This window comes from Asterias amurensis, chromosome 22, assembly GCF_032118995.1.
Source record: "Asterias amurensis chromosome 22, ASM3211899v1".
In the NCBI taxonomy this organism is placed as follows: domain Eukaryota; kingdom Metazoa; phylum Echinodermata; class Asteroidea; order Forcipulatida; family Asteriidae; genus Asterias; species Asterias amurensis.
The window spans coordinates 406321-432566 of NC_092669.1; the positions used below are offsets into that span (position 1 = coordinate 406321).

At 39.4% G+C, this 26246-nt stretch overlaps 2 protein-coding genes across 6 annotated transcripts in view; both read right to left on the reverse strand.

Moving 5' to 3' along the window:
* Window positions 1-41: 41 nt before the first annotated feature.
* LOC139954034 (arylsulfatase I-like) lies at window positions 42-15152 on the reverse strand. Its single transcript, XM_071953681.1, has 9 exons — window positions 15029-15152; window positions 12700-12857; window positions 11578-11764; window positions 10759-10919; window positions 9646-9853; window positions 8730-8982; window positions 7539-7702; window positions 780-1009; window positions 42-155 (listed from the first exon to the last, which is right to left on the reverse strand). The coding sequence occupies exons 1-9, from the start codon at window positions 15150-15152 to the stop codon at window positions 42-44; spliced, it is 1599 nt and encodes a 532-aa protein (XP_071809782.1).
* An 818-nt stretch (window positions 15153-15970) lies between these two features.
* Window positions 15971-26246, reverse strand: part of LOC139953726 (ras association domain-containing protein 10-like) — a 30298-nt gene continuing 20022 nt past the window's right edge. For 4 of the 5 annotated variants that reach the window (XM_071953256.1, XM_071953258.1, XM_071953257.1 and 1 more), the window contains one exon: window positions 15971-21559. In XM_071953256.1, coding sequence (XP_071809357.1) covers window positions 20006-21505 — 1500 coding nt within the window. In that variant the 5' untranslated portion in view covers window positions 21506-21559 and the 3' untranslated portion in view covers window positions 15971-20005. Of the gene's footprint in view, window positions 21560-24891; window positions 24912-26246 lie in introns of those variants that run through there. The other variant, XM_071953259.1, reaches the window with a different exon arrangement.

Below are 26246 nucleotides of genomic sequence, written 5' to 3' on the forward strand. Positions count from 1 at the left end.
AGAGGACGAGCTACTAAGAACTTAGGAGATTTAGCGAGATATTACGAGAGTCCTTGCCCTCGGAACTTCCGAACTTCCGACCGGGAGAAATATTGTTCCAGGCAATTCACGAAATTCTTGCACGGCATGGACGTCTCAATCCCATAACTAGGTATCTAACAATTTCAATCAATGAATTTTAAGGAACCTTTCCTGTATAGCCATGTCGAGATAACAGCACAGAACAGGAATTAATTGCAGTTTTGTTACACCTCCTTCTACTGAATTTTAATAAGTACGTTTAAGAACATTTCTTGCAGTCTTGTCGAACTTCACATAATCTACAGCATCTTAAAAAGTGGAAAATTGACATTATTATTTCATAATAAATTCTAAAATTTGTAAACCTTCCTGAACTGAAGAGGAAGCAAGCACCTAATGATTATTAGCGGAAGCTTACACATTTACAAGAAAATGAAGACCAAAATTAGCCTTAAAAAAACTAAAACAAAGAGAAAAGGAACTCCCGATTTTTTGTGTGAGGAGGACTTCACCGTGTTATGCCTCACTTAGACCTTGCTGGATTAAAAACACTGAGCGCTGCTCTTTGTGTCCTTTAAACAATGGAACAAAACGCATTGTTCCTTCGAAATAACTAAGAAATAGATTTTAAAAACCTGCTCTAAAAATTATCTAAGAAACACGCATTTTGATACTAATTTTACACGACAAATCTACAGATAGGAGGATCTGTTGCGAATGCACGGAGATTCAGGGAAGCTAATGATGTATCTACTTACCCGTGTAATAAGCCTGGATACGGTAAAGCTGCAGTGACATGTGCCCTGGGCTAGCTCATTTACGGAATCTGAGACATCTCGTCCTGGACAGAGCCCCAGAGCCTCGGGAGGTAATCGTGAAATTGGTTCCATGAATGCAGTCCGGGAGAACACGGCAAAGTACGGGAAGTGATCAAGATTCGTGTTTCTTGTTATGGATAAATAGAACCCCCCTGCGGCAAGGAACTGCCCTGCTGGCTCAATTTGGATAAGTTGATGACATGTAATTTTCCATCGAAAGTAGGTTACTTTAACACCAGCAGAGGGCGCTAATGAGATGTGTTGTCACGTGGTGTTGGATCATTTTCCCCCGTCACCCCCCCCCCCCCCCCGCGTAGAAATTGTGTCAAAAAAAATAACGGGGGAATAATTTTATTTTTATTTTTTTTAAAAGATAATCTTTCCGTCAAGGAAACTCGGCAAACTCATAAACACCAAGCTGGCAACAGCCAATCTCTCTCATACAAATATTGGTAGAATTGCACCAATCAAGAAAACATGGCTCAGTATTATAACTTAATAACAGACAACAATAATTATTCTATTTTTATAGTCATTGCGAAACCAGCGGTTAGCTTGGGTGATTCTAAGAAAAGAATGCCTTTTAAACTTTCCACCTTGCTCGTCTCCAACAGGATCTAGCCACTTCTTTAAGAATTCTTGATGTCTCCATCTGAATAATAGTTTTGTTCCACCACGGGTACATCTTGATATAAGAAATGCCATAAAGATAAACTCGATGAAAACATGTATACAAAAATTGTGATACATAATTTAAAAGCATATCATCCATCCACACTTCTGCATGTTTGACCAAATAAAGCACAGGTTGATAAATAATTTGGAATGAGCGGTTTGAAACGCAGTAGAAAGCGTTCAACCACAATGCCTTCAAATTTGTATTTGAAGTACATTGGTACAATCTACTGAAGACGAGCAGAGTATACTGTTGGAAACGTCGAGACCAAACCGGCCCTGCTCAGAGCCAACACAAGAGATTTTACACATGGATGTACATGCAAGTCTACTATTCATATTCATATTTATAGTAACTCTTATTCTCAACATCTGAGCTTCAGACACCATTTATTGATGCATGTATTTATGATCTCCTTGACTTACGCCTAAAGAACCCTGGGACACCCTACCTAGGTTTCTTCCCACATTCATAAGATGGACATCTAGTATACGACAATTCTCAAGTGGAGAGTAGATTACATTGTTCGTAACTCAACCAAGGACATTGGAGACAAGCAAATACAACAGAGGAACCTAAAAGCATCGAGATTGTAAGCCTTGAAAAAGGATATCAATTTAAGAATCGACAGAATTCATGTGTAACTTCATATGGCATGTCTGCTTTGTTCAAGATGTCTTCATGTTTCAACTACTGTGCTAATGTTACGTTGTGTCTTCGTCGTGTCCCTCCCAATATACCCCGGCATTGATGACGTCACGGTGTGTTTACTGCATGCATGGGTTCAAGTGCATTACTGTTAGACCATTCCATTGTTGATAAACAAACCTAGCTGGTGGGAATGGACGGCAGAATTTTTAGTAAAACACTCGATTGTCTTTACCGATGTTTTCATGTTCTAACCAATTCATCATTTTCTGCAAACTTTCTATCAAATAAAATACCTTCCATAATTTGTTGTTTTCTCCTAACAAATTCAACACTATAGCATTTTTTACACAAAAAGCAGCCATTTTTCCTTTGGCATTTTTTGCCTGTCTGTAGTATCTAACGTAGTCTGTGTCACATTATTGTTTGCCATACAAACGTGAACGTTTGCACATGAACGTTTGCGCATGACGTCATTGACCACCAACAATATGAAGTGCACGCGTGTACGCGCTGCGCACGACCTGTGCCAATGATTGTCTTTCACGCGTGCACGTTTCATCAAAGATGGCCGCTAATGCAAGATGGTTTATTGTTTAACATAAACAATGACGGTCGATGCGAGGGGTTTATTAATAAAGCAACCCAGCTCATAGCTGAGTTGATATTAATGAAATGAAGTGAGTCCTGCCACCAAAAAACAACAACAGGTCAGTCAGGCAGGATTAAACTTGACTTTGATAATTATCTTCCTCTGAAACTAAACCTGACACAACAAAAGACAATCGTCCACTCCATCAGCCTTGAACATTATAAACCTTTCCCTCCAACCCAAGGACGTGTATAGAATTGCTGCACGCCTGACCACGCGTATCTTCCAATCATTAAAATGTGTCCTTTTCTATTCCAAGTATCTGTGTTTTTTGAAAGGAGCCGTGTTTGAATTGACAGTGACGTTCGATTCAACTTAGTAGTTGAGGAAGGTGGTAGAGAATAATAAAACACGGCAGGGGGCGCATGGATCTACGACTTGCTTTGAGAACAACATAGCTTGGACTTAAAGGTAATGGGACACATTTGGTAATTACTCTTAACATATAAGCATACAAACTTATTACTTGGAAAGGAGCAACAGAGAGCCATTGATAGTTTAAAGATTGTAAGAAACTAGTCCCTCTGAAGTAACGTAGTTTTTGAAGGAAAAAAAAAATATTTACAACCGAGAAAGACTACGCCTGAAGCATGAATCGTGCATCTGAAAGCACACTTTGTGCAGTAAAGGTGTTTCTTCTGTCATTCTACTTCAATAGGTTTTAAGAGTGATTAGCAAATGTTGTACCTTCCCTTTAAACTCGTGACACAAAAACCTTCTAACGCTTTTTGGTTATAGGACAAGATCGTTTATTCAGATTCACCCTAGACTTCTTCTCAAAACTTACACAGACAAATTAATGGCATTCGTGGTGTCCGATGCTATATTGTTGGCTCAGAATTGAATTGAAGTCTATTATTTTACAACCGCCCCGACTCGGAACTGGGCCCTTAATAACCTGTGAAATACACGCTTGACGTAAGCACAGAATTCCCTGCTTCCGTAAGCGCCGATTCATTGATAACGGAAGCAGAGCCATGAAATTGGGCACTGCTCTGCAAACTGGGTTGAAGATGATTAAACGGAGAGATATTGACACAAATTACTGCCTTTCCAAAATTACAAATTATTGATGACCTTGAATTTGACAGAGGCTTGTGAAATTGACGGTTATATTCCTTGCACCATGGGGAGACTCTGCCCTGGACGTCCATGCTTGGACCTAGTCTGTAATCATAACACAATGGCCGACATAGGACCACGTGTTTTCGTTGCAACTGTAGCAATATTTTCCAGCGCTCACAGCGTGATGTCCTATTTTCGCGGGTATTGTGTGTCGTCACGCTGGTAAACTAACCGTGAAAATTGAGCCGAGGGGCCCATGCACCCAAGATGAATATAATTACTTTGTAACGAATCGTCTCTAACACATAACGGGCATGACAATTACGAAGTTGAAGGAAATATTTCTTATAGGTCAAAATTTGCAGCAATTTTTATTGATGGCCGGACCACAAAAACAAAAAACGTAAATGTTCAATTGGACCGAAGCGTAACTCTCATTTTGAAATCCCATGCATCACGTGACACATTATTATTACTATCAAAAAGATTTATATAGCGCATTTCCAAAATAGACCAATGCACTTTAAAAATTGAAATAAATACCACTTTCTCAGAGAAAAGGTACAAAAAAAAAGGACATTTTGATGGAAAATAACACAAAACGTTAAAATCGTTTGACCAAGACCAAACAAACGGTTGCCATATCAACAGGTGACCCCCGATAATAGGCCTAACAATATTTCTAAATAATATTACCCTCAATATTGGGAAAAGTCGCAATATATGCAGCTTTAAAATATAAACGATGTTTCCTCTTAAAGGCACTGGACGTTATCGGTAATAACTTTAAATAATTGTTTGCATAAAAAAATACTTGGTAACGAGCAATGGAGAACCGTTGAAAGTATAACACATTGTGAGAAACGGCTCCCTGTGAAGTAACATAGTTTTTAGAAAGAGGTCCCACTCGAATAATGAAAGACTTCAGCTGTGGGCTTCTATTATTCATCTGAAGTGAAAGCACACAAAGACAGTAGTGCAATAAAAAGGGTGTTTTTATCTCTTTTTTGTTGCACGTTCTAGGACAAATTCAGCCCAAATTGCAACAGATTTGTTATTATATCTACATGTACATGTATAAGGGATACACCAAGTGAGAATACTGCAGTCTTTGACAATTACCAATTAAGAATTTCGCCCCAATTGTCCACAAACAAACCCATAGACCAACATGGAAAACTATAGTAATTTGGAAGCTCTGCGGTCTGTCACTTTAATCACAATCTGTGTCACACTCGTTCCAACAGTCAGTTATTATTTCATTAACCACAAAAGTACAATTCACTTTCTCTATTGTATTTTATTCAGGTTAATTGATGGTCGAACAACTGGTCTCGAGGATGAAAATGACCTTGTCGATAGAACAGGTTTACAGACAAAGAACTAACAGCTTCCGTGACCAAGAGTAAAGAATTTCACAGAAAATAAAAACGTACTTTAATTGGACGTTCCTAATCAGGGATCCCAGACTGAAATGACACAATAATGTTTTATCATTATCTGTAAAATACCTTAACATTATTCATCACGTGTTGAAACAAGTTTAAATCAACTCTCGAAACCAATGGCGCAAAAATGTCAGTCAAAATCCGCACCCAAAACCCCTTTCTCCTGAATTAAAGAAAAATACACTCCCAGGTCCTGAAATTGTTTTCTTTTTCACATCCAAGCTGTACATTCTATTGCTTGAAGGCACCGACTGTCGACACCTTTGGGACTTGTCAAATACCAGTATAGTCTCACTTGGTGAATCCCAAACATTATATGCATACAATAACAAACCTGTGAAAATTTGGTCTCCATAAAAAATATTGGTCATTGAGTTTGCATGAGAAAAATAAAATAAAAACTACCCTCGCCGCTTTTGTGTGCTTTCACGTGCCTAAAAAAGGCATCATGCCTGACTCAAATTGCAGTTGTGTGAGCTATTACAAACATTACAAACATTGGTTTAACGTCTATGCCGAATTGCACCAATCAAGAAATTGTGATCCAGTAACTAGATTACTTCAAATGGAGTTGTTTCTCACAATGTTTTATACTATCAACAGCTCTCCATTGCGCATTACCAAGTAAGTTTGTATGGTAATAATTATTTTGATCATTTTTTACCAATCGAGCCCAGTTTCTATAAAATGGCGGTTTAACACAAGATTGCAGATTTATATCTTTGTACTGTGCGAACTAACATGGTCGGCCATTTATGGGAGTCAAAATTTTGACCCCCATAAATGGCCGACGTGTTAGTCGACGAGGTAAAAGGAAAACCACGCAATTTCGAGGCATGTTTGTGTGGATCATTGTATTCTACTTTTACAACATCTTTCTACCCATATGCATTTTATAAAAAACGGTTACAAACGCTTTTCAAAGACCAACTCGACCGATCCAAGGCAACGTGTTCCTTTAAAGGAGCTGGACACATTTTTATCAAAAATTAGTATTATCATATACCTTGGTGTATCCCAACATTTGCATAATAATAAATCTGTTAAAATGTTGGTTACATGAGTCATCCAAGTTGCAAGCAAATAATGACAGAATTTTTTTTTGTTACATAGGCCTAATGCTTTTAGATGCCTTGAGAAATGCTTTAAGTAAGCTGGCCCGTCATGTTTTTTATTACTCAAATATTTTAGTGAGAAATTACCTCTTTTTCAAAAACTACGTTACTTGTTTGTTTGTTTGTTTGTTTGTTTGTTTAGATGATTTTCCCATCAAGGGAACTCGGCAAACTCTCACAAGGGGATATAAACACCAAGCTGACAACAGCCGCTCTCTCTCTCATACAAACATTGGTTTAACGTCTATGCCGAATTGCACCAATCAAGAAATTGTGATCCAGTAACTAGATTACTTCAAATGGAGTTGTTTCTCACAATGTTTTATACTATCAACAGCTCTCCATTGCTTGTTACCAAGAACGTTTGTATGCACATAATTATTATGTTATGTGAATAATTACTAAAGTTGTCTAAGGCTGGTGTGGCAGGGGATTATTCCACACCACCCCGTGAGAATAGCGCCCTCTTTTGAAATATCCCCCTTCAGCCCACGTTAATCTCCCCATAGAGCTAGGACCCAGGGCCAAATTTCATAAAGCCTGTAAGCACACAAATTTGCTTAGCATGAAATTTCTTCCTTGATAAAAACAGGATTACCAACCAAATTTCCATTTGTTGCATATTGCTTGTTACTGGTATTCAGTTGTTGCTTGCTTTCCTGAAGAAATTTCATGCTAAGCACATTTTTGTGCTTACAGGCTTTATGAAAATGGGCCCAGATCTCTCTGTTAGATTTCCCTGGGACACTCGGCTCTTGGTAAATCTGTCCTCATAATAGGAAATTAACGTGGATTGAATATGAAGAATGATTCAAAAGAGGGCGCTATCAGCAGAAGAAATTTGCACACAGTTCGTCGGATGGGGGGAGAGAATCTCCTGCCAAACCATTAAGTAATGCCCATTTAAAATTAAGATAAAAATGGAAAATTTACATCGATGAAGGTTCCAAAACAGAACACTAAAAAATACAGTTTTGATGATATAAAACTCTAAAACTTTCACACATAATTTTACAGCGGAAACAAAAGAGGAAAACAAAGTACTAAATATATTAAGATGTTCGTCAAAAATGAAACGTCACATTGTTGTCTTACCTACAGGTCCTGTCATAAGCTTCCAGTCACCAACCCGTATTGCAGCCCGCATTGTTTGTGTGAATGTGAAATTATTGTGTAGTGAATATGGAAAAGGGTAACCATGGCCTCCGAAGGGATCAATGTTGTGGAGGATTTCTGTTCGAGGCGACGGTAGACCCTGACTGTAAGAAAGAAAGAAAGAAATAATCAATTAAATTCAATGCAATCCAATCGGAGACTTTGGAACGCTAGGTGGCAGCAGACTTACAAGGTAAATTTTCATTGTTTACGTAGTTCTGATCATGCGCACATTACCAAGAAAAAAAATGGGGTTTAACCTGGGCCCAATTTCATAGAGCTACTAAGCACAACAATTTGCTTATCATTGAACTTTGCCTTGATAAAAACAGGATTACCAACCAAATTAACAAGCTATATGCAAGAAATGAAAATTTGTTGGTAATCCTGTTTTTATCAAGGAAGAAATTTCATGCTAAGCAAATGTTTGTGCTAAGCAGCTCTATGAAATTGGGCACATGTATTAAAGTCTGCTTCCACCTAATGTCCTAAAAGTCCCACAGTCAATACAGTGCAATACAGTGCAATTCAATTCAATTCAATTCAATTCAATATTTATTTCCGTACACACAATAAGAAAACGAACAAAACGAAAAACGGACTTAGTGCACCTGTAATACAATACCCAAGAAATAACAAATTGTAGAATAAGATGATAGAAAAGGCTGGAAGAAAATATCGCAGTTTAGAAAAGACACCGGTATAACGAGAAGTTATTTTTGTAAGAGAAGTAGAGATGTGATCAGAACAGGAAAGTTTGTGGTCAACAATCGCCTGAAAGTGCCCTCTCGTGGATTAAACCTCCGTCTAGCCTTTGCGAGTTTAGAGGCGTTTGATAGCTAAAGTGTGAGATTTTCTCGTGGCTGATTCTAAAAAATAATAATAATAAACGGCATTTAAAGACGCTCTACTTAGTAAACTAAATCACAGCGCTTACAATAATCATTAAGTACATGAAAATAAATAAATTATATGAAAAATAAGCGCGATCTCAGACTTGAAATCAAGTATAAACCTATACCGGATTGTGTCCACCAGCTACGCCCGCTAGCAACGTAGAGGAAACCAATCACGGCAAATGAAAATTACGCGCGATCTCGTACAGCCTTGAAATCAAGTCTAAACCCCTACCTGATTGTGGTCCACATGTTGTAACCATCCAATGGTTTAGTTCCATTCAGATCTCCACCAGCTAAGCCCGCTAGCATCGTAGGAAACCAATCACTGATATGCATCAAAGCTCGACTGGTTGTTCCTCGAACCCGTGGGTGTAACAAGGGACTATTAACGAATCCCACTGCACGAACACCTCCTTCCCAGAGGGACGCTTTGCCAGCCTTTAGAGGCCAGTTACTGCCGCCATTGGATAGCTGTCCGCCATTATCTGAAATTATATCGTAGAAATATCGTTTTGGGATTTTGAGAGAGGTTTAACAGACATACACAACTGAAGAGCGACACTAAAAGTTCATGGTCTAGAATACTTAAGAAAACTAAACCAGCAACATGTCTATACGAAAACAAATTAAACAGCGAGAGCCGATAGTTGTGGACGGAACCACGCCCAAGACCCGTCTGCCCCGAATAATGGCAAGCTGATCTCTTATTAAAGTTCAGAACAGTCATTGCTTATTACGTACCAGTCGTTCAAATTGTCAGACTATAGCAAACCTGATGAGGGGCAGTAAAATAATTTAAGGAATTTAAAATGCCTCACACAGTGCGCCACGACAGAAATACAATAAGCAAAGAAAAAAAAACTGACATTCAAATCTAAGACATTATATTAACATCTGAGATCTTCGGGTCACTCTTAAAGCCGAAGCCAAGGATTCAGACATGGCCACAAAAGTTTGGGCCATGCGCACATCAACCACGTGAACAAAGAAAACTGCCCCTCGATATGACGTCATTCACATTATTAATTATACGCTACGATCATAGAGCTATATAAATTGACGCAACACAGGTACAATAAAGCATTTAAAAAATTCACAATCAAATATAAATCACTATAAAAATGCAAAAAATTAAAACTAAAATGTACCTGTTGAAAAAATGAAAACTGTATTATTCCATAGTCCTCTTTCCTCCAATGCATCTGCAACCGTTCCCACTGCCTCGTCCATGCATGTAGTCATACCAGCAAAGGCCTTTCTTTTAATGTCCTTTATATGAGCGTACTGTTTCAAATACTGAGCGGGCACTTGTAGCGGTATGTGTACGGCTTGCATTGATAGCAACATAAAGAAGGGCTGCAGATACAAATAACAATTACAAATGGGTAGAGAGTTTACCCGTACACCGATGTGTGTTAGCACTTTATACTCAGTACTTTCCCGAGTCCTGTAAAAAAAAAATCGCTGGCATTTTTACTCGGTGGGATTCGAACCCAAGACCCTTGCAAATCTAGAGCAGTGTCTTATATCAATAGAATGTTTCTCAACAACAGATCATTTCACTAAACCAACTCATTGAACAAGTCAACGAATATCAACTGGACTTGTGCGTGGGATTGATTTATTACGAGGAGGCTTTCGACTATGTGGAACACAAATATCTGTGTTTCATGCTCTGAGGAAAATGGAAATCAGTGAAGGATATGTAAAGTTATTTGAAGCTATCTAGACTCACAACACAAACAGCAATGGAGAGGCATATGGTTGCAAACGTTCGCCAACGGTGGCGGCGCATATTAAACTCATTCCACGTGAAATTGTTGGCAACGTGCGCAAACGTTGGTAACGTTTGCGCAAGTTAGTGGAGCGCACCCCTGACGTCACCTTTTTAAAAATTCTTTATTTGTATGCAAGTCGCCAGACACTCAAGGCCTGAATGACACTTCAAAGTGTGGGCCCACAATAAAGTATTTTCCAAGGGCCGTTGCCACCTACTCATGGGGCTGACACAGAGTTACAGTTCGTACGGATGTAGGCTTGGGTCATCCATCAGAAGCCTGGCTGGTAGAGCAGAAAGCACTACCTCCCCAACTTTACAAAGCAATGATTGTTAAGTGTCTTCATTAAGGGCACAAGTGTCATGACCGGGGCTCGAACCCACACTCTGCTGATCAAACACCAGAGCTTGAGTCCGGTGATGTTAACCGCTAGGCCAGGACACGCTGAACAACTCGACGAACCATTAGAGGTTGAATAGTTACCTGACTTGTATTTTGTTGGGCGATAATTTGTTTAGCCCGGTCAGCAAACAGGTGTGTTCCATACTTTCCTTTCACCCCCATTGCAACTCGTTCTTGGTCTCTGAAATCAAAGCCGCCGTCACTAATGTGTGAATAGTAATCCTGCATGCCCAGCAAGAATCCTGACAAACACAGAACAAAATCTTGTTAAATTGAAGTTTTTCTTACTCAGCGCTCTTCGGGGCAAAACCTGATATCTTTATTAATACACGGGCCCAGTTTCATGGCTCTGCTTAATACCGCCAATGCGCTTACGATCACCATTCTCCGCTTATACGTGCAAGCGCCGAATTTCTGCGTTAGTAAGTGTAAGATTTGGATTGTATACATGGGTCACACTATGAAGTGCGAATACTGGTCTTCGACAATTACCAAACGGTTACAATGCATTGGGGATAACATAGACCTCTTCGCAAACACCCATTGCGCAAGCGCTAATTTTCAATGAGTCTAGCCCATTGATCTCCAGTATAATGGAGATCAATGGGCTAGCCATGGTCTAGCTAGAGATCAAACTTGAGCGCTAGCTAGACCAGCATGCACTACCTCATTAAACGCCCAGTGCGCGTACAGAGTAGATACAGGTGCGATTTGGAGTGCATTTTGCCAACCCTAACCAGAAACATTGGTCATCGGTTGAGCGTTTTCGCGCGTTCGGTAGAGCGCGGTGACGATGCTGTTCAGACCAACCGGTAACCGACTTGCTGAGTCGGTTGGGCTTTGGTTGGGGTCGCCAAAACACACTCAAGGTCTATGCAAGGTTTAAAGTAGGCTACTTACCAAAGAATGTATCGAAACCACGCCGTGTTGGCCAACAAGCTTTCTTGTAGAGACCAAGATGCCATTTCCCGATGTAGTGAGTCGCGTATCCTGACTCCTTCAACTTCTGAGCAATTGTAATCTCGTCAAGATTCAGGCATGATTTCATTCGGGTCCTGATTATAAAGTGTTGGTGTCCAGTGTGGATCTGAAAAGAGAATGTAATTGATTTTTTTTAAATTTTCAGTCGGAAGCAACGGTTGTGTGGCGAGCTTGTTACCACGATCTCCGTTCGTACGCGTTTGTCCATATTGAGAAACTGTGTATTTAATGGAAAGGGCCCAAACGATACATTTAAAGTACTAGATGCTAACCTATAATTCCAAGTTTATGAGGAAATTATGTTTCAGCCCCTTAAAAAAATCGCACATCTTGGATACGACTCCCTCCCTCTTAAAGCCATTGGACACTTTCGGTAAACAGTATTGTCCAAGGCTCACACTTCGTGTATCCCAACTTATACACGTATATATAAAATAACAAACCTATGAAAATTTAGGTTCAATCAGTCATCGGAGTCGGGAGTAAAATAACGGGAAAACCCACCCTTGTTTCCGCACGTTTCGCCGTGTCATGACATGTGTTTAAAATAAATCCGTAAATCTCGATATCGAGAATTGATATTGTTTTAATGTTTTCTCAAAAAGTAAAGCATTTCATGGAATAATATTTCAAGAGAAGTCTTTCACCATTACCTTCTGTAAACCCTGTAAGTTATTTGTAAATCTGTTAACTTTTAATTTATTTTCTGTTCCGAAAGTGTCCAATGGCTTTAAGTAAAATGGTCCAGTCTAAGATATCAATAACTTTGAATCCACAGGTCATTGCACTTTGGAGCAAAACAGTTGAATAAATAAAACCTGCCTTGATTCAGTGTAACTGTAAGCAGTGCTCACTGAAGAGTTTTAAGGTAAAGTGGGTCATGGAACTTACTAGACTTGTTGCAAACCGTTTTTATTCAATATCACTCAACTATTGCGATACCCCCTCTATCGGTGGGACAATCACAATGTTCTGTTTAGTGTTGGGTGTATGGTTTTACCAACTCAGCAAGAACGTCTTGGACCAAGACTAGGAACTCACCTGATATCTCCCTGTCATTAACTGTTCTCGAGATGGACTGCAAATCGGCTGGACGTAGTAATTCTCAAGTTTGACGCCCTCAGCGGCCATACTATCCAATACGGGCGTTTTAATTTCCGATCCATGGTACCCAATGTCGTTATACCCGTAGTCATCGGCTAAAACGAACACAATGTTTGGTCTCTGAGGTGTTTCTGTCCAACGGTCTTGTAAAAATTTCTTAACAAGGGGTCTTGGTGGTTCTAACCTCAATGGTTTATTAAAAACATTCACAAAAGAAGTTGAGTCGCCAGACTTTGCTGATAAGCTATACACTAAATACAGTGCCACCACTGATAAAATCAAAAGAAGGAAAACACTTTTGTACTCCATTATTGATTTCCCTTATATTTTGTTCAGAAAACTGATAGCCTTTTTTCTAAGTTTTTATGATTGCCATGATGGTCAACCGATGATCTGGAGTCAGGTATGTTGAATTGGTAATCGATCTGTACCTTTTAAGATATGTAGCTAGGAAAGATGGCGTTCAGATCACACAAAAGATTCACGTCGTCTTAGTGACAAGATGCGTCCAGATGAACTGGTACCTACGCCACATTAACGTTTTTGAGTGTCAAGACCCGCAGTACGATTTACTAGATTCACGTTTTTGAGTATCAAGATGGCGTCCAGATCAGCTGGTACCTAAAGAAGATTCACGTTTTTGAGTATCACGATGGTGTCCAGAAAAACTGGTACCTAAAGATGATTCAAGTTGTTGATTATCAAGATGGCGTCCTGATCAGCTGGTACCTAAAGAAGATTCACGTTTTTGAGTATCAAGATGGCGTCCTGATCAGCTGGTATCTAAAGATGATTCAAGTTGTTGATTATCAAGATGGCGTCCTGATCAGCTAGTACCTAAAGAAGATTCACGTTTTTGAGTATCAAGATGGCGTCCTGATCAGCTGGTACTTAAAGAAGATTCACGTTTTTGAGTATCAAGATGGCGTCCATATCAACTGGTACCCGTGGTAGATTCACGTTAATCAAGATGATGTCCAGATCAGCTGGTACCCGTGGTAGATTCACGTTGTTGAGGTCAGTGCCAAAATAGCGAAGAGGTCAACTGCCACCCACCGTAGATTCAACTTGTTTTATAAGTCTAAGAAAGAATACAAGTAATCAGTGTATATTCTTGAAAAGAGTCTTACGACAACCATTTTTCACTTTAACCCAATACAGTCTTTAAACCAATGTACCTCACCCTCGAATTGTTTTCTCCTTGATACTTCATGGACAAACACGTGGGCCTATGCATCGAGGCCTATCGGATATGCCATTCTTCGTAACCAAAATTTACACCCCACAAAATGGCCGACCGTTTTAGTTCACCAAACTGTACATCCAGTTGATTTTCTTTTTCAATAAACGAAAATAAGTGCAATAATTTATTGTCAAAGACAGTCAGTCACCGAGAACTAACAATAACAATGAAATGAAGACAATATAACGTACACAGAGCAAACCAGTATCGGGGCATTTACAGAAGCCAAAAAGGTATGTTTTGAAATGCCCTTTGACAAAATTACAAATTACTTGCGTGCCCGGATTGGTGTATATATGAATACAGTTTGGTTTTGGTGTACATGTTATCAGAAAAATTCACAAGAACTTATCATGTCCATTTTGTTCATCATACTCAACATTCCTTATTATAGCCTTAAGTTGTGTGTTTCTCGGTCTGTTTTGAACAAAAAAAAACATATCATTTTTTTCTTTCTATGTTTCGATGATCCATCCCATTAAGGGAACTCAGCAAAATTCAAAATGGGAATAACGACCTTCTGGCAACAGCCAATCTCCCTGGTACAAACATTGGTTTAACGTCTATGATATGCACAAATCAAGAAATATTGTGATTCAGGAACAAGACGACAATATTTATTCTAGTCATTATGAAATCAGTTGTTAGCATGGGGATTTGAACCCACAACCTTGTGATTGCAAGTCCTGTAGTATAACCTACTACATGTATGTTCCCACCAAACATCACTGAATGGCACCTACTATTGCGTTCTACCCAGTAGACACAATCTGCTGAGCATGTACGGAAATAAAGCAACACACACTCACCCTCTGACCGTAGACGAGAATTCCTTTTTCTCAGGTGAGCCGTAAACCACCGGTTTTTTCCCGAAACAACCCTATTCCAAAGAGACATTCACAATGATCCAAACCTCTCTTAGTTTATAAAACTACAAGTAGGGGACTTTAAGGCAACAGTCGCTGTATTCTCGTTTGTAGCCTTTAAGTAAGAAAGCTTTTGAAGCTATCGATACTAATTTACATCTCATCAATAGTGTCTCTTCGGTAGTGGAATTCACACTGAAGCGTTCAGCAGATCTGGGGTCCTCCCAACAATGAGTGCATTCAATCATAGCTTTAGTTCCCCATTGTGACTGTGAAGACATGTTGTGAGCAAGCCATTCTTTTCAGCGAGAAATCCGAACAATCGACTCCGCGGTGTAGTACGGCAGGTACTTAATAGAACCATGGAGGAAGGAAGAGAAGGAGCCCGCATCACGCCACCACATTTTCACCCATTTTTTTTATTTACAAAAAGGGATATCTCATTGAGGTTAATTAGATACTATAATTATTACTTCATATCGAATAAAAAATAGGTGGCGCCATATACTTGACAAGTTAGAGTTAGACACACCATGCCTCCATGGACACACACAGTCAAACCAATAAGTTATGGCTGACACATGGAACTGTATAGACTTGTGGACAAGTCGTTAAATCGGCCCCACGCGGTAAGATAATCGAGTTGGAGCAGTGATCTCGCGAGAGCACCGCTACAACTCGACCATCTTAAAGGAACACGTTGCCTTGGATCGGTCGAGTTGGTCTTTGAAAAGCGTTTGTAACCGTTTTTTATAAAATGCATATGGGTAGGAAGATGTTGCAAAAGTAGAATACAATGATCCACACAAACATGCCTCGAAATTGCGTGGTTTTCCTTTTACCTCGTCGACTAACACGTCGGCCATTTATGGGGGTCAAAATTTTGACTCCCATAAATGGCCGACCGTGTTAGTTCGCACAGCAGAAGGAAAACCACGCAATTTCGAGGCAAACTTGTGTGGATCATTGTATTCTACTTTTAAAACATCTTCCCAACCATATGCATTTTATAAAAAACGGTTACAAACGCTTTTGTTTTGACCAACTCGTCCGATACAAGGCAACGTGTTCCTTTAACGCGTGGGCCGATTTAACGACTTGTCAACGAAAGCAGTATGTTTTACCTCTTCCCCTGCATGTTGGATGGCACGTAACACTCGATACCTTCGACATTTCTATACATTGTTGAATTATGTGGCATCCATCTTTCCATAATTATACCCATTGTTATTTGTCTTCAACTTTATGTTTAATTGTTATTGTCAACATGAAAAATAAATAAGGGAATCAATGTGTGGTGAAGAGGTTTTCAACTAATGGTTTAATCCCAACGAGGCCTGGTTCTTGGGAATTTTACCGAGACAAAGTCGAGGTAAATTTTCAAGAAGCATGCCTAGGCGGTTTTTAACCACTAGTTGAAAACCGATTCAACACACTTTAAACCCCATTCATAAAAATACCTTTTCGATCAAAAACATCAACACTTTTTGGGCAAAAAGTAAAATAAATGCACAAATTTTAATTGTTCAATGATTTCTTTCAGCACAACCCCCCAGCTGTGAAATGGTTAAGCCCTCCGCCGCCCTCGGGTAAACAACTCCTTATAAGGGAATGCTGTGCGCGTCGCGCGTATCGCGTGATGTGGCACAACTGTTTCAGCCGTTGCTCTCGACCAATAGGAATGAAGAAACTGTCTTATAAGAACAGATGCAAGCTCGCGTGTCACGCCCATGTTTCAACACTTTTGACTGGTCATAAGCAAAGGTTTAAATACACCCACGTGACGCGCTCTCCACTAATAGGAATAGCGAAACTGTCTGAGGTATTTATGAATGTGAATTGAATGACTACCTCACCGTGGAATACCTCAAAAGTTGATAGCGCCCTCTTGTGGATTATGGCCCAACATTAACTAAAGGTGAATTAGAGCGTGCGATAGCGATAACTGGCGGGCTTTTAAATGAAGTCTATATATAAGTAGGATTTGAAACTTGCCATGGTGGAAATGGAAAAAGCATACTGATTGAAACGTCGAGTTGAAACCAACGGTTCTTTTCAGAACCACCCCAACTCATTTAGAGATAGTCATGACATGGTGTTACCGCAAACGTTTTCCATATATAGTGTATAGGTGTTTCGTATATGCTGCACAGCCAGCTTTGTGTAAAAACCATCAACTTAAAAAAAAACCTACAATAGATTTGGTAGCAAAACAAAACGCATTGTAAAGTATCAACGAAATAATATTACTGGATGCAATTCTCATTTTCTGTACATAATTTAACAACATTTTATGTCACTTTCATGTCGTTACAATACTTTAAGTCAAACATTCAAACAAGTAAAATAATATTGTCTCCTGACGATGACTAGAGCAAACTAGTCGAAACGTTGGGACCAATTTAAGAACTGACTCTGCGGTAGTACGGTTAATCACGATCCTATAAGCTAGAGTAGTATAGTCCCAGCCTATTTCTATACCATCCGCCCAGGTAATATTTAATAAGCAGACAGTTCTTTTCAGAACTGAGAAGTCTCCCAAACAATCTACTCCGCTGTAGTAGAATAAAGCAAGGCAGTTCTCTAAGAACAAACTCTACCTGGCAAGTAGAAACAGACACGGTGTTACCGCAGACCAAATCATTACATATTGATACCTCACCATGCAATGCCTCAAATCCTATATAAAATAATTATTGTTGTTACGTAGTTACACATGCTGTCAGAGAAACTTATAGCAACCGACTGATTTCCCATTTAATTATTGACAATAATAACAATCTTTGAAATGTGGCTAATCACAGTACACGGAGCCTCTGACATGCAAGCAACATATAGGCCCCTAATACTAATGATTGTAATGTGCATGCATCTGACGAAACCTGGGCCCAATTTCACAAAGCCTGTAAGCACAACAACTTGTTAAGCAAAGACAAATCTTGCTTAGCAAAAGTAGGTTACCGGGCAAAATAATGCACATTTACCACTGATGTTACTGATACCCCACTCATTTCTTGCTTAGCAAGGGATTTTTCCAAGCAGAATTTTCTGCTAACAGTTTTATGAAATTGGGCCCCAGTTGCAATGGAGATATTTTAGTGCACGCCCTACGTTGGTAATCGTGGAAGACCATGGCCAAATTTCGCAGAGCTGCTTAAGCATCAAATATTGTTTAACATTTTGTCTGCTAGGCACAAATAAGCAGGATACCATTCACATTTTGTACATGTATAATTGTGTTTTAGTTGGTAACCTTGTTTTGGTAATTCAGCTTTAATTTGTTTGTGCTTAGAAACTTTTTATGCTTAAGCAGCTCTATGACAATTTGGTCCAGTACCGACACTAAATGTCCCTAAAAAATACAAGCAATGACAACAAACCTGTGAAAGTTTAACCTTAAAGGGTGGCTGCAGTGGTTTTTTAACATAATTTAAACGATTAAACATGACTTTTTAAACCTGAAATATTTTTTATTATTTTTATTATTAAATGCGCAAGTATTTTAAAAATGGTTTTCAAGAGATTAGGGGAACCCACCCCGCCCCTAAAAGGGGCATAAACGTGACGTCATGTCGGGAACCCGAGCCGTCGGGCCCCCTGGCTGCGTGCATATAGTGACGTGTGCACTGTGTGGCCTACTACCTAGGCGCGTGTAGTTAGGGACCAGACTGTTTTTGCCGACGATATGTTTGAATTCCCGACGATGGTAGGGGCGGTAACAATCCACAAGAGGGGGGGGGGGCATGACTTATTCGCTAATTACGCAGGTGAGATATGTCGGGGAAAAAACAAAACATATTTTATTGAGGTTCAATACATATATCAGAAATAAATGACAGCAAAATTAACTGTTTTATTTTAGTTCACTGCAGCATCCCTTTAATCATCGGTTATATCGAGAAGACCAGAGCATACAGATCGAAGCGTCCAAGTTGTCAACCACCGGTTCTTTTCAGAACCAAAACTGTACTCGAAAGAGATTTATAGTACTACTGCATACCTCACTTGGTTATTCTTTTAAAAGACAAAGTCAAAAATAATAAATATACGATCAACGTTGCTGACACATTACATGCTTCCATGCACTTAGTGTTTGGGGGCCAATTTCATAAAACATGTAAACAGACGTTTTGTGCTTACAAAGCGTCCTTTAGCAAAATTTGTATTTCATAAAGCTGTTTACCGTAAGCAAGGGGGAATGCTGGCTACCTGCAGTAAGCAAAGTATTAAACAATGCAAATCCAGGGAAACGTTCATGGGGCGGCGGCAATGAAATGTTCAAATCAAATCAAATCAAATCAAATCAAATCAAATCAAATCAAATCAAATCAATCAACAATGTTCTGCTTACTTGAGAAATCATTGTGAAATAAGAAATACGTTTATGCTCACGTACATTTGTCTGCTGAAATAAGCACAGCAAATGTGCTTAGCACAGCAAATGTGCTTACCGTTAAAAAGCTTTTTGAAATTTAGCCCAGGTGCATGACTGTCATTGTTAAAACTATTTTAAAATAAACATTAAGCAGACAACAAAAAACATCTTGATCAGCTGTTTTACAGCTCATATACAGAAAACGTTGATCAACAAAAACCAAACTTCGCTTTGTGAGCCCATTGCTATGATGTCATGCGCGGCTACATGACCCCATAAACTATGACCCCATGCCCCTTGACCCATTGTAGACGCGGAACGCTCGACCGCAAAATGCGCGTATACAATTTCCACAACTTTGGGGGCCATTTAGTTTGTGTAATTTTATTTTTGACAAAACAAAAATGACGACAGGATATCATGTGCTGCATATTATTGTGCAAGGGGACAAGTGCTAGTCTTGATTTGAGACGTCAGTCTTTGTATCAGACACCGATAGAGGGCGCTAGTACTATCCACATGCCTACCATTGGGCATGCTCTGATCGACTTAAGGAGAAAGAGAATACTGATCGAAGTGCTGAGATGTCAACCACCGGTTCCTTTCAGAACCAAAACAGAACTAACACAACTCAATTCTATCCACCATAGTTTTATCGCAAACCTTATCTAATTATACTCCCGCCATGTTTGAAATCATATACTGAGTATTAGCTTGTAACTATTACAGATAAATGAAAAAACATTTTGATGAACAATGTTACACAAGAGTTTCTGCCACAACTGGTAGGTTTTCAATGTCGTCTTGACTATGTAATGAGCTGAGTCCAGTATCCGAACTTGAATCAGTATCGATTCCACATCGACACTGATGTTTCGATGTTGTGGTATCGATTTCAAATCGACACTGATGTTTCGATGTCGTGGTATCGTCGGGACTACTAACGCTTATTCCACTATCATGTCCATCGTCTATTTTTGATTCTTCCAGCTCGATATCATCACATTCTTCGGTTGGAAGACATATGTTCTGTGGTCCTAAACTGTTTCCACCCATAGAGGGCGGTTCGGTTATCGAGCTGATTTCAAGACGTTCGAGTTCCTTTAAGAGTATGTCCAGCCAATGGCATTTGTCGTTATAGAGTGTTTCGGCTGTTGCCAGCTGGTTGTGCATGGTTGTTATTTCAGATCTCTGTGCAATGCACACGTCTGTGTACCATTCCAATTGTGCACGCACCAGACCAATATCTCGCTGGTGATCTGCCATGTGTTTTTCATCATCGGTTATTACCAAAGGAGCGTTCTCAGTGGTCCCCGGCTCATTACCCAACCCTGCATGGTTCCCAGACGCGTTCTTCACAGTGTCTTGATTAATATGGTGCCTCTCAATGGTTCCCGATAAGTCTGCAATCTCACCTCTTCTAGTAGTCAGCTGAGACTCAACATCTAATAACCGCTCGTATAATGAGATGTACGATTCTAAATCTGAACACCCATTGGTCACAAGTTCGCATAAATTATCTTCAGCATCATCTGATTGGCTGCTGTCACCCAGACGCGAGTTAAGATACGCCTCCTGAACATAATTCTTCCCGTTTTCTTCGATTCTGAGAATGTGAGCTTTGGTCTCATAGAATTCGATTTCGGAATCAATTTCACTCACTTTCTCGAGCAGTTCCTGCAAGCGTTTATTTTGTTTGACAACCGTGTGGACTAGAGAATCAAGTTCCCCTTTAGGCTCAACTTTACTTCGACTGATCGCTTTCGATTTTCGGGTTTTCTCCTTTCGCCGAACACTTAGAGTCGAGTCACTTTTACGGTGAGCTTTGTCAGCAACCCGCAAGGGTCTCACAGTGCTATGCCGAACTCTCTTTCGACTCTCATCAACCGAAATCGGCACTTTTCCGGCAATGCGGTTACTCTGTGTCGATTTCCGGTCACCATGGCCAATCAGCTCGTCCCCGATTTTCTCAAGGTGTGGTTCCCCTGGTGTAGATTTCTTCAGCGTGAAACATACATTCTTTTGTTCATGTCCCCATGCCTTCCATAGTTTGTATAGCCTTGTTCGTGGGCTTAGTATTCTCTCGCACCCCCTCCAGCGTTCAAACAGAGAGAATGATTCGCAATAACTTGGTAGTATATCATCCGCACGTAAATGATCTCGAAGTAGAAGAGCAACTACGTCATGACACGTGGTCGAACGCGCAACTCCTGAGAGGCGCTTCTCGCGTCCATTGACCCAAACAATCAACTCAGTCATGTTTAGTGGTTAGGTTGTCTTTCATCAGCAGAAGATGTTCATCAGCTCTAAAATCTGAAAGAAAGAAAAAAGGTCTTGGTTATTAGGAGATTCTATTATAAAAAAGTATTTTTATTGCGCATTATCCACCTAAAAATAAAGTGCGCAAAGAGCATGTAAAGAAAAACAAATAGCATCAATATAGAAAGGAGAAACAGAAAGGGGGACGAGGGAACAGTGAGATGAATGGATGAAAAGACTACTGAAAAGCTGTTTGAAACAATGAAATATTAATCTGTCTTTAAATGTGTCCAGAAATGCAAGAACTCAACCTGATTCCGATCAATCAAGAAATCTGAACGTGGGTTCAAATCCAACCCAGTAATTTATGCCTGCCATAGATTCTTTCAATGAACTCGAGAAAGTACTGACTATACAGTGCTAACACACACATATCGATGTATATTGGTAAAATCAAAACTAATACAGATTAATTGATTATTTTCACTTCAAGACGCAAGTCATAAATGATGAAGGTAAAGGCGTCTTTAAGTAATGTTAACGGCATCGTTAAGTCTTTAAGCAAACATGTCCACACCCTGAAGAATTGCGAAAGCGTTTACCCATCGAATTAAAAAGTCATATATAACCCCAAATGCCAGTGTGTGTGTTCAGAAAAAAAAATAGATAATTTACGCAATGACGTCATCCACGTCGTCTTAAACATTGATGCGCGTCACACGAGCTTGACCCACTTAAATTCAAGTCACTTTATTATCCCCGACGGGAAATTCATTTCGGCCTTTACTTCAAATTTTAAACAATAAAAACTTCAAACAATACTCAAGATAAAAATGTAAAAGCTGAAAGTACATACAAGATCGCTTTTTCAAAAATATTTTAGATATATTATTGACTGGGTCATAATTGTCTTTATCTGCATAGATAAAGACATGCACTGTTTTTTTACACGGAAACAATGGTTTCAACGATTTCAATCTGTCCAATAATTGTTTAAATCAAACAACTTTCTATATTTTGTGATTTGATTCATTAATTAATTGCCAGGTGGTTCCGTCTATAATAGCCGACGGAACCCAATTATTATACCTTTCTCTACTGTTTACTTTTGATTGGTGTATTCCTTAGATTTTCTAAACTGCGATACATGTTTTTGATAACCCATTACATTCAGTGAAGATTTGAATTATTATTTTTTTTTTGGTGGAGGAGGGGGGGGGGGGGGGGGGGGTAGTGTTACACTGCAGTAAATCAAAGTGTGTGTTGTATACATGGCCTTGATAAAGCTTACACCCATAATGTAAGTATACATTGTGATGCGTGGGTGTAAACTACAGTGTACATTTCACTTTAGGTTGACATAGATTATAGTTACAAATCCATTGTGAAATTCACTTTGCTGCAATATTCCTTTCATCTTGCCGACTTTCATCGCAACCATTATGTTTTCCTTTTACAAATTAAATTTCCTTGGGAACATTAGTTTAAAAAATGCCAGTTTAAAGCCCCTTTCACACTAGAGCAAGTAATCAAGGGTCCCCTGCTAAAGTGTGGCATGGTTGTTAAATACTTGTTGGTATTTTTGCTAGTAACCCTATTCTGGTAAGCATATTGTGTTATGCTAAGTAATTTTTAGTTGATCTGTGTCCGGTTTCCTGCTCATATCTGCTTAGCAAAAATGTGTTAAGCATTATTTTCTTCTTAAGCAGCTCAATGAAATGTGCCCCTAGATATTATCATAACACCCCTTGCAAGTATTCTGCCTGCTCATTGGTTTAGAGCGCGTCACATGACATGTCTTAGTTTTGCTAGACGACGGCCGTGTGATAGTGCGTCGGTTTGCCATGCGCTAGTCCGAAGACTAGCACACGGCGCCGTGCGCTAGTCCGAAGACTAGCACACGGCGTGCAGTACCCAGACGTCCGTTGCGTGTACGAGGATCATAAATTAATAGTCTGTAACCATTTCGGATTGCACGACACTACATGCAGCACAGTAAAAGTGTTTGCAATCTGTATTCGCGTCGTCCATGGAGTGTAGCATTCAGGTCTGTAACTTAACAATAATAGTACAGTATTTAGAAATGTTTGGGGCGTTATAAAACAAATATTGACTGCTATTTGTATACTCTACATCAAGCCATGTAACCCACACTGTCTGTATTTCTCTGCTTAGCTGAAATTTGTTTAGTAATATGGAATTCAGCCCTGGGTATCTACATCGGGCTCTGGTAACCAACACAAGATAATAAATCAATCAGAATCACCCAGCTGTGATATGATCAAATTCAATTAAATTCGATATCCTTATTACGAGAATCACCTGTATACAAAACAAATGGATATGAGAACAAAATTCCAAAGCCATTCTTCGCCGCCCCATGCTGTTAAATTTAACGAGGTTTGTGGCTTGGAGTTTTGTGTAATCACCACAGGGTGTTTTGTTAGTTGAGTTTAGAATACACACTGATGGATGTAGTGTATAAATATCACTGATAAATATCCAGCGGCATTTTCCTTTATTCTATTTCTATAAAGGGTTATTAATTTGCCGCCGTTTGGCAAAAAGTGAGTTGTAAAACACAAATGTATCATACAATTGGGAGATTTATGTTATAGCTTTTGTGTATGCCTTTGTGACATTCCTTTTAGCACAGATGCGATAGTTAAACTTGTCGTAAAGATACTTGTTTTTCTCTTAACAAAACGAAAGTAATAGTATTATTGTTCGTCTTTTGCTGGTAAACATGAATTCCTGTCCGCCGCCGAACAAGCAGAGTGGTGAAGACATGTCGAGTTTGCATAATGACTCAGGGCAATGCTCTAATGCACCCGGATCAACTCTTAGAGCCAGGACCAGGGCTCTTAAGATAGACCCATGGATAAAAACTTAGAGGCAAGACTAGACTCTTGCTCTAAGATGATCTCTTAGAGCCAAGACTAGATCATGTCTTTAAGATGAACCCGTGTATGAACATAGAGCCAGGGATACAGATCCTTGCTCTGAGATAAACGGTTATATTCCATGATGATCACTTATTACCCATATATTAAAATCGGAACAATCATACACCCTTTCCCCACTTTCTCCAAAAATATCAAAATCCAAGGAAACATAGGGAAAAGTTTCCGTATCCACCACCACGTGTTCATTCGTTATGAAATACACTAGTATCTAGATTTTACTAAACGAGATATTCCTTTGGTAACAAAAGTGACAGGATATACGGGGAGTTCCAAACATTGATGTTTAAAGGTACAGGCCACTATTGGTAAAATCAAGATTGTTAACAAAAAAAAAAACTATACATGTACACCAAGTGAGAATACTGGTCTTTGACAAAAATGTGTCCAGTGCCTTTTAATATATAAACATTAACAGCCTACCTTTGTAGCATAATAGCAACTGTGTCTGCCCCTGGCCTGTCTATGAAGCTAGTAACATCTGATATATAGTAGTCCATTGACTTAACCCATACCATCGACCTTCTAAACTCCAGTAACAATACTGACAAGTTATCTCTATAGTATATCCCTTACCTATGATCCACCTTCAAATCGATCCGACACGAAAAGTACACAAAACACACACAACCAAACTATGCCAATCAATCCAGCTGCTCACTACGTCACGCTGGTCACGTTATTTGATCTACGATTGCTATTGGATGGTTATCACACGTGGTAACAATCAATACAATTCGATTGGCTGACAAGGTTCGTGTCAACATTTACGTCGTATAGGTCCTTTCGAAACCACGGCTCTGGTTTTGGATTCGGCTTCAGGCTCTGTCGTCTCGTCTGAAGCCCTGGAGCGCGTACGCAAAGCACGCGCAAATTGTCCAAACAGCGGGGCCAAGCTAACCTGAGCCGAATCTGGAGCCGAAGCCTTGGTTTCGTAAAGGGCCATAGTTTGTATACAGTACGTGCTTTAACTGTGCAATACTTCCCCAAACAATTCTAATCCAATTGCTGACGGTGTTTACCTTTAAGTACCGCAAATAAAGAAGAAAAACACTTCTTGATTCACAATAATGTTAAATGAACAATGATCTTCTTAATATAGAACTGTCCTGCTCTTGACAAGACCCTAAGTGGGATTAATAAATAAAGAACGCAAAAAGCTTGGTAGAGCTTAAAAAGTACTTGCGCAGTTGTGTTATGCAGGTGTATTTATACAGTAAACAAGCGAGCAGGTTACATGTGCCTAAGAACCAAAGTTTCTCTATCAGCTAGAATGAGCCTTTATATACATCACAAACAACAATTAGGCATACCAGCTGGGCAAAAAGGTAAAGGAATATTGTCCGAATTCTACATTAACTTTGGTTTAGACATAAATACTATTATATATTTCTGGTAATGATCAAAGACTTGGGGAACCCTCAAAAGCGCGCACTTTGACCCGTATGATCATAGTCTGGTTCCCTTGTAAAACGATACGTCACTGTGACCATACACCACTGGGAACGAGGTTAAAATCGTGCTGTCAAACGTACCATTGATGACAATCCGTTTTAAGATGAATACATATCCTTCTGCTAAAACCCAAACAATTCATTCTCATTCACACACAAAGGCAAAACCCACATCACAAACATGCTTGTGATTTTAAAGTTATTGAGACCAGTTCCACTGTTTACAAAACCTTACTGATCTGTTTACCCGATCACAAACTGACAACAGTTCAAATCCCTTATAACTGGCATGTCATTGTAGGTCCATTATTCTTACAATGGACC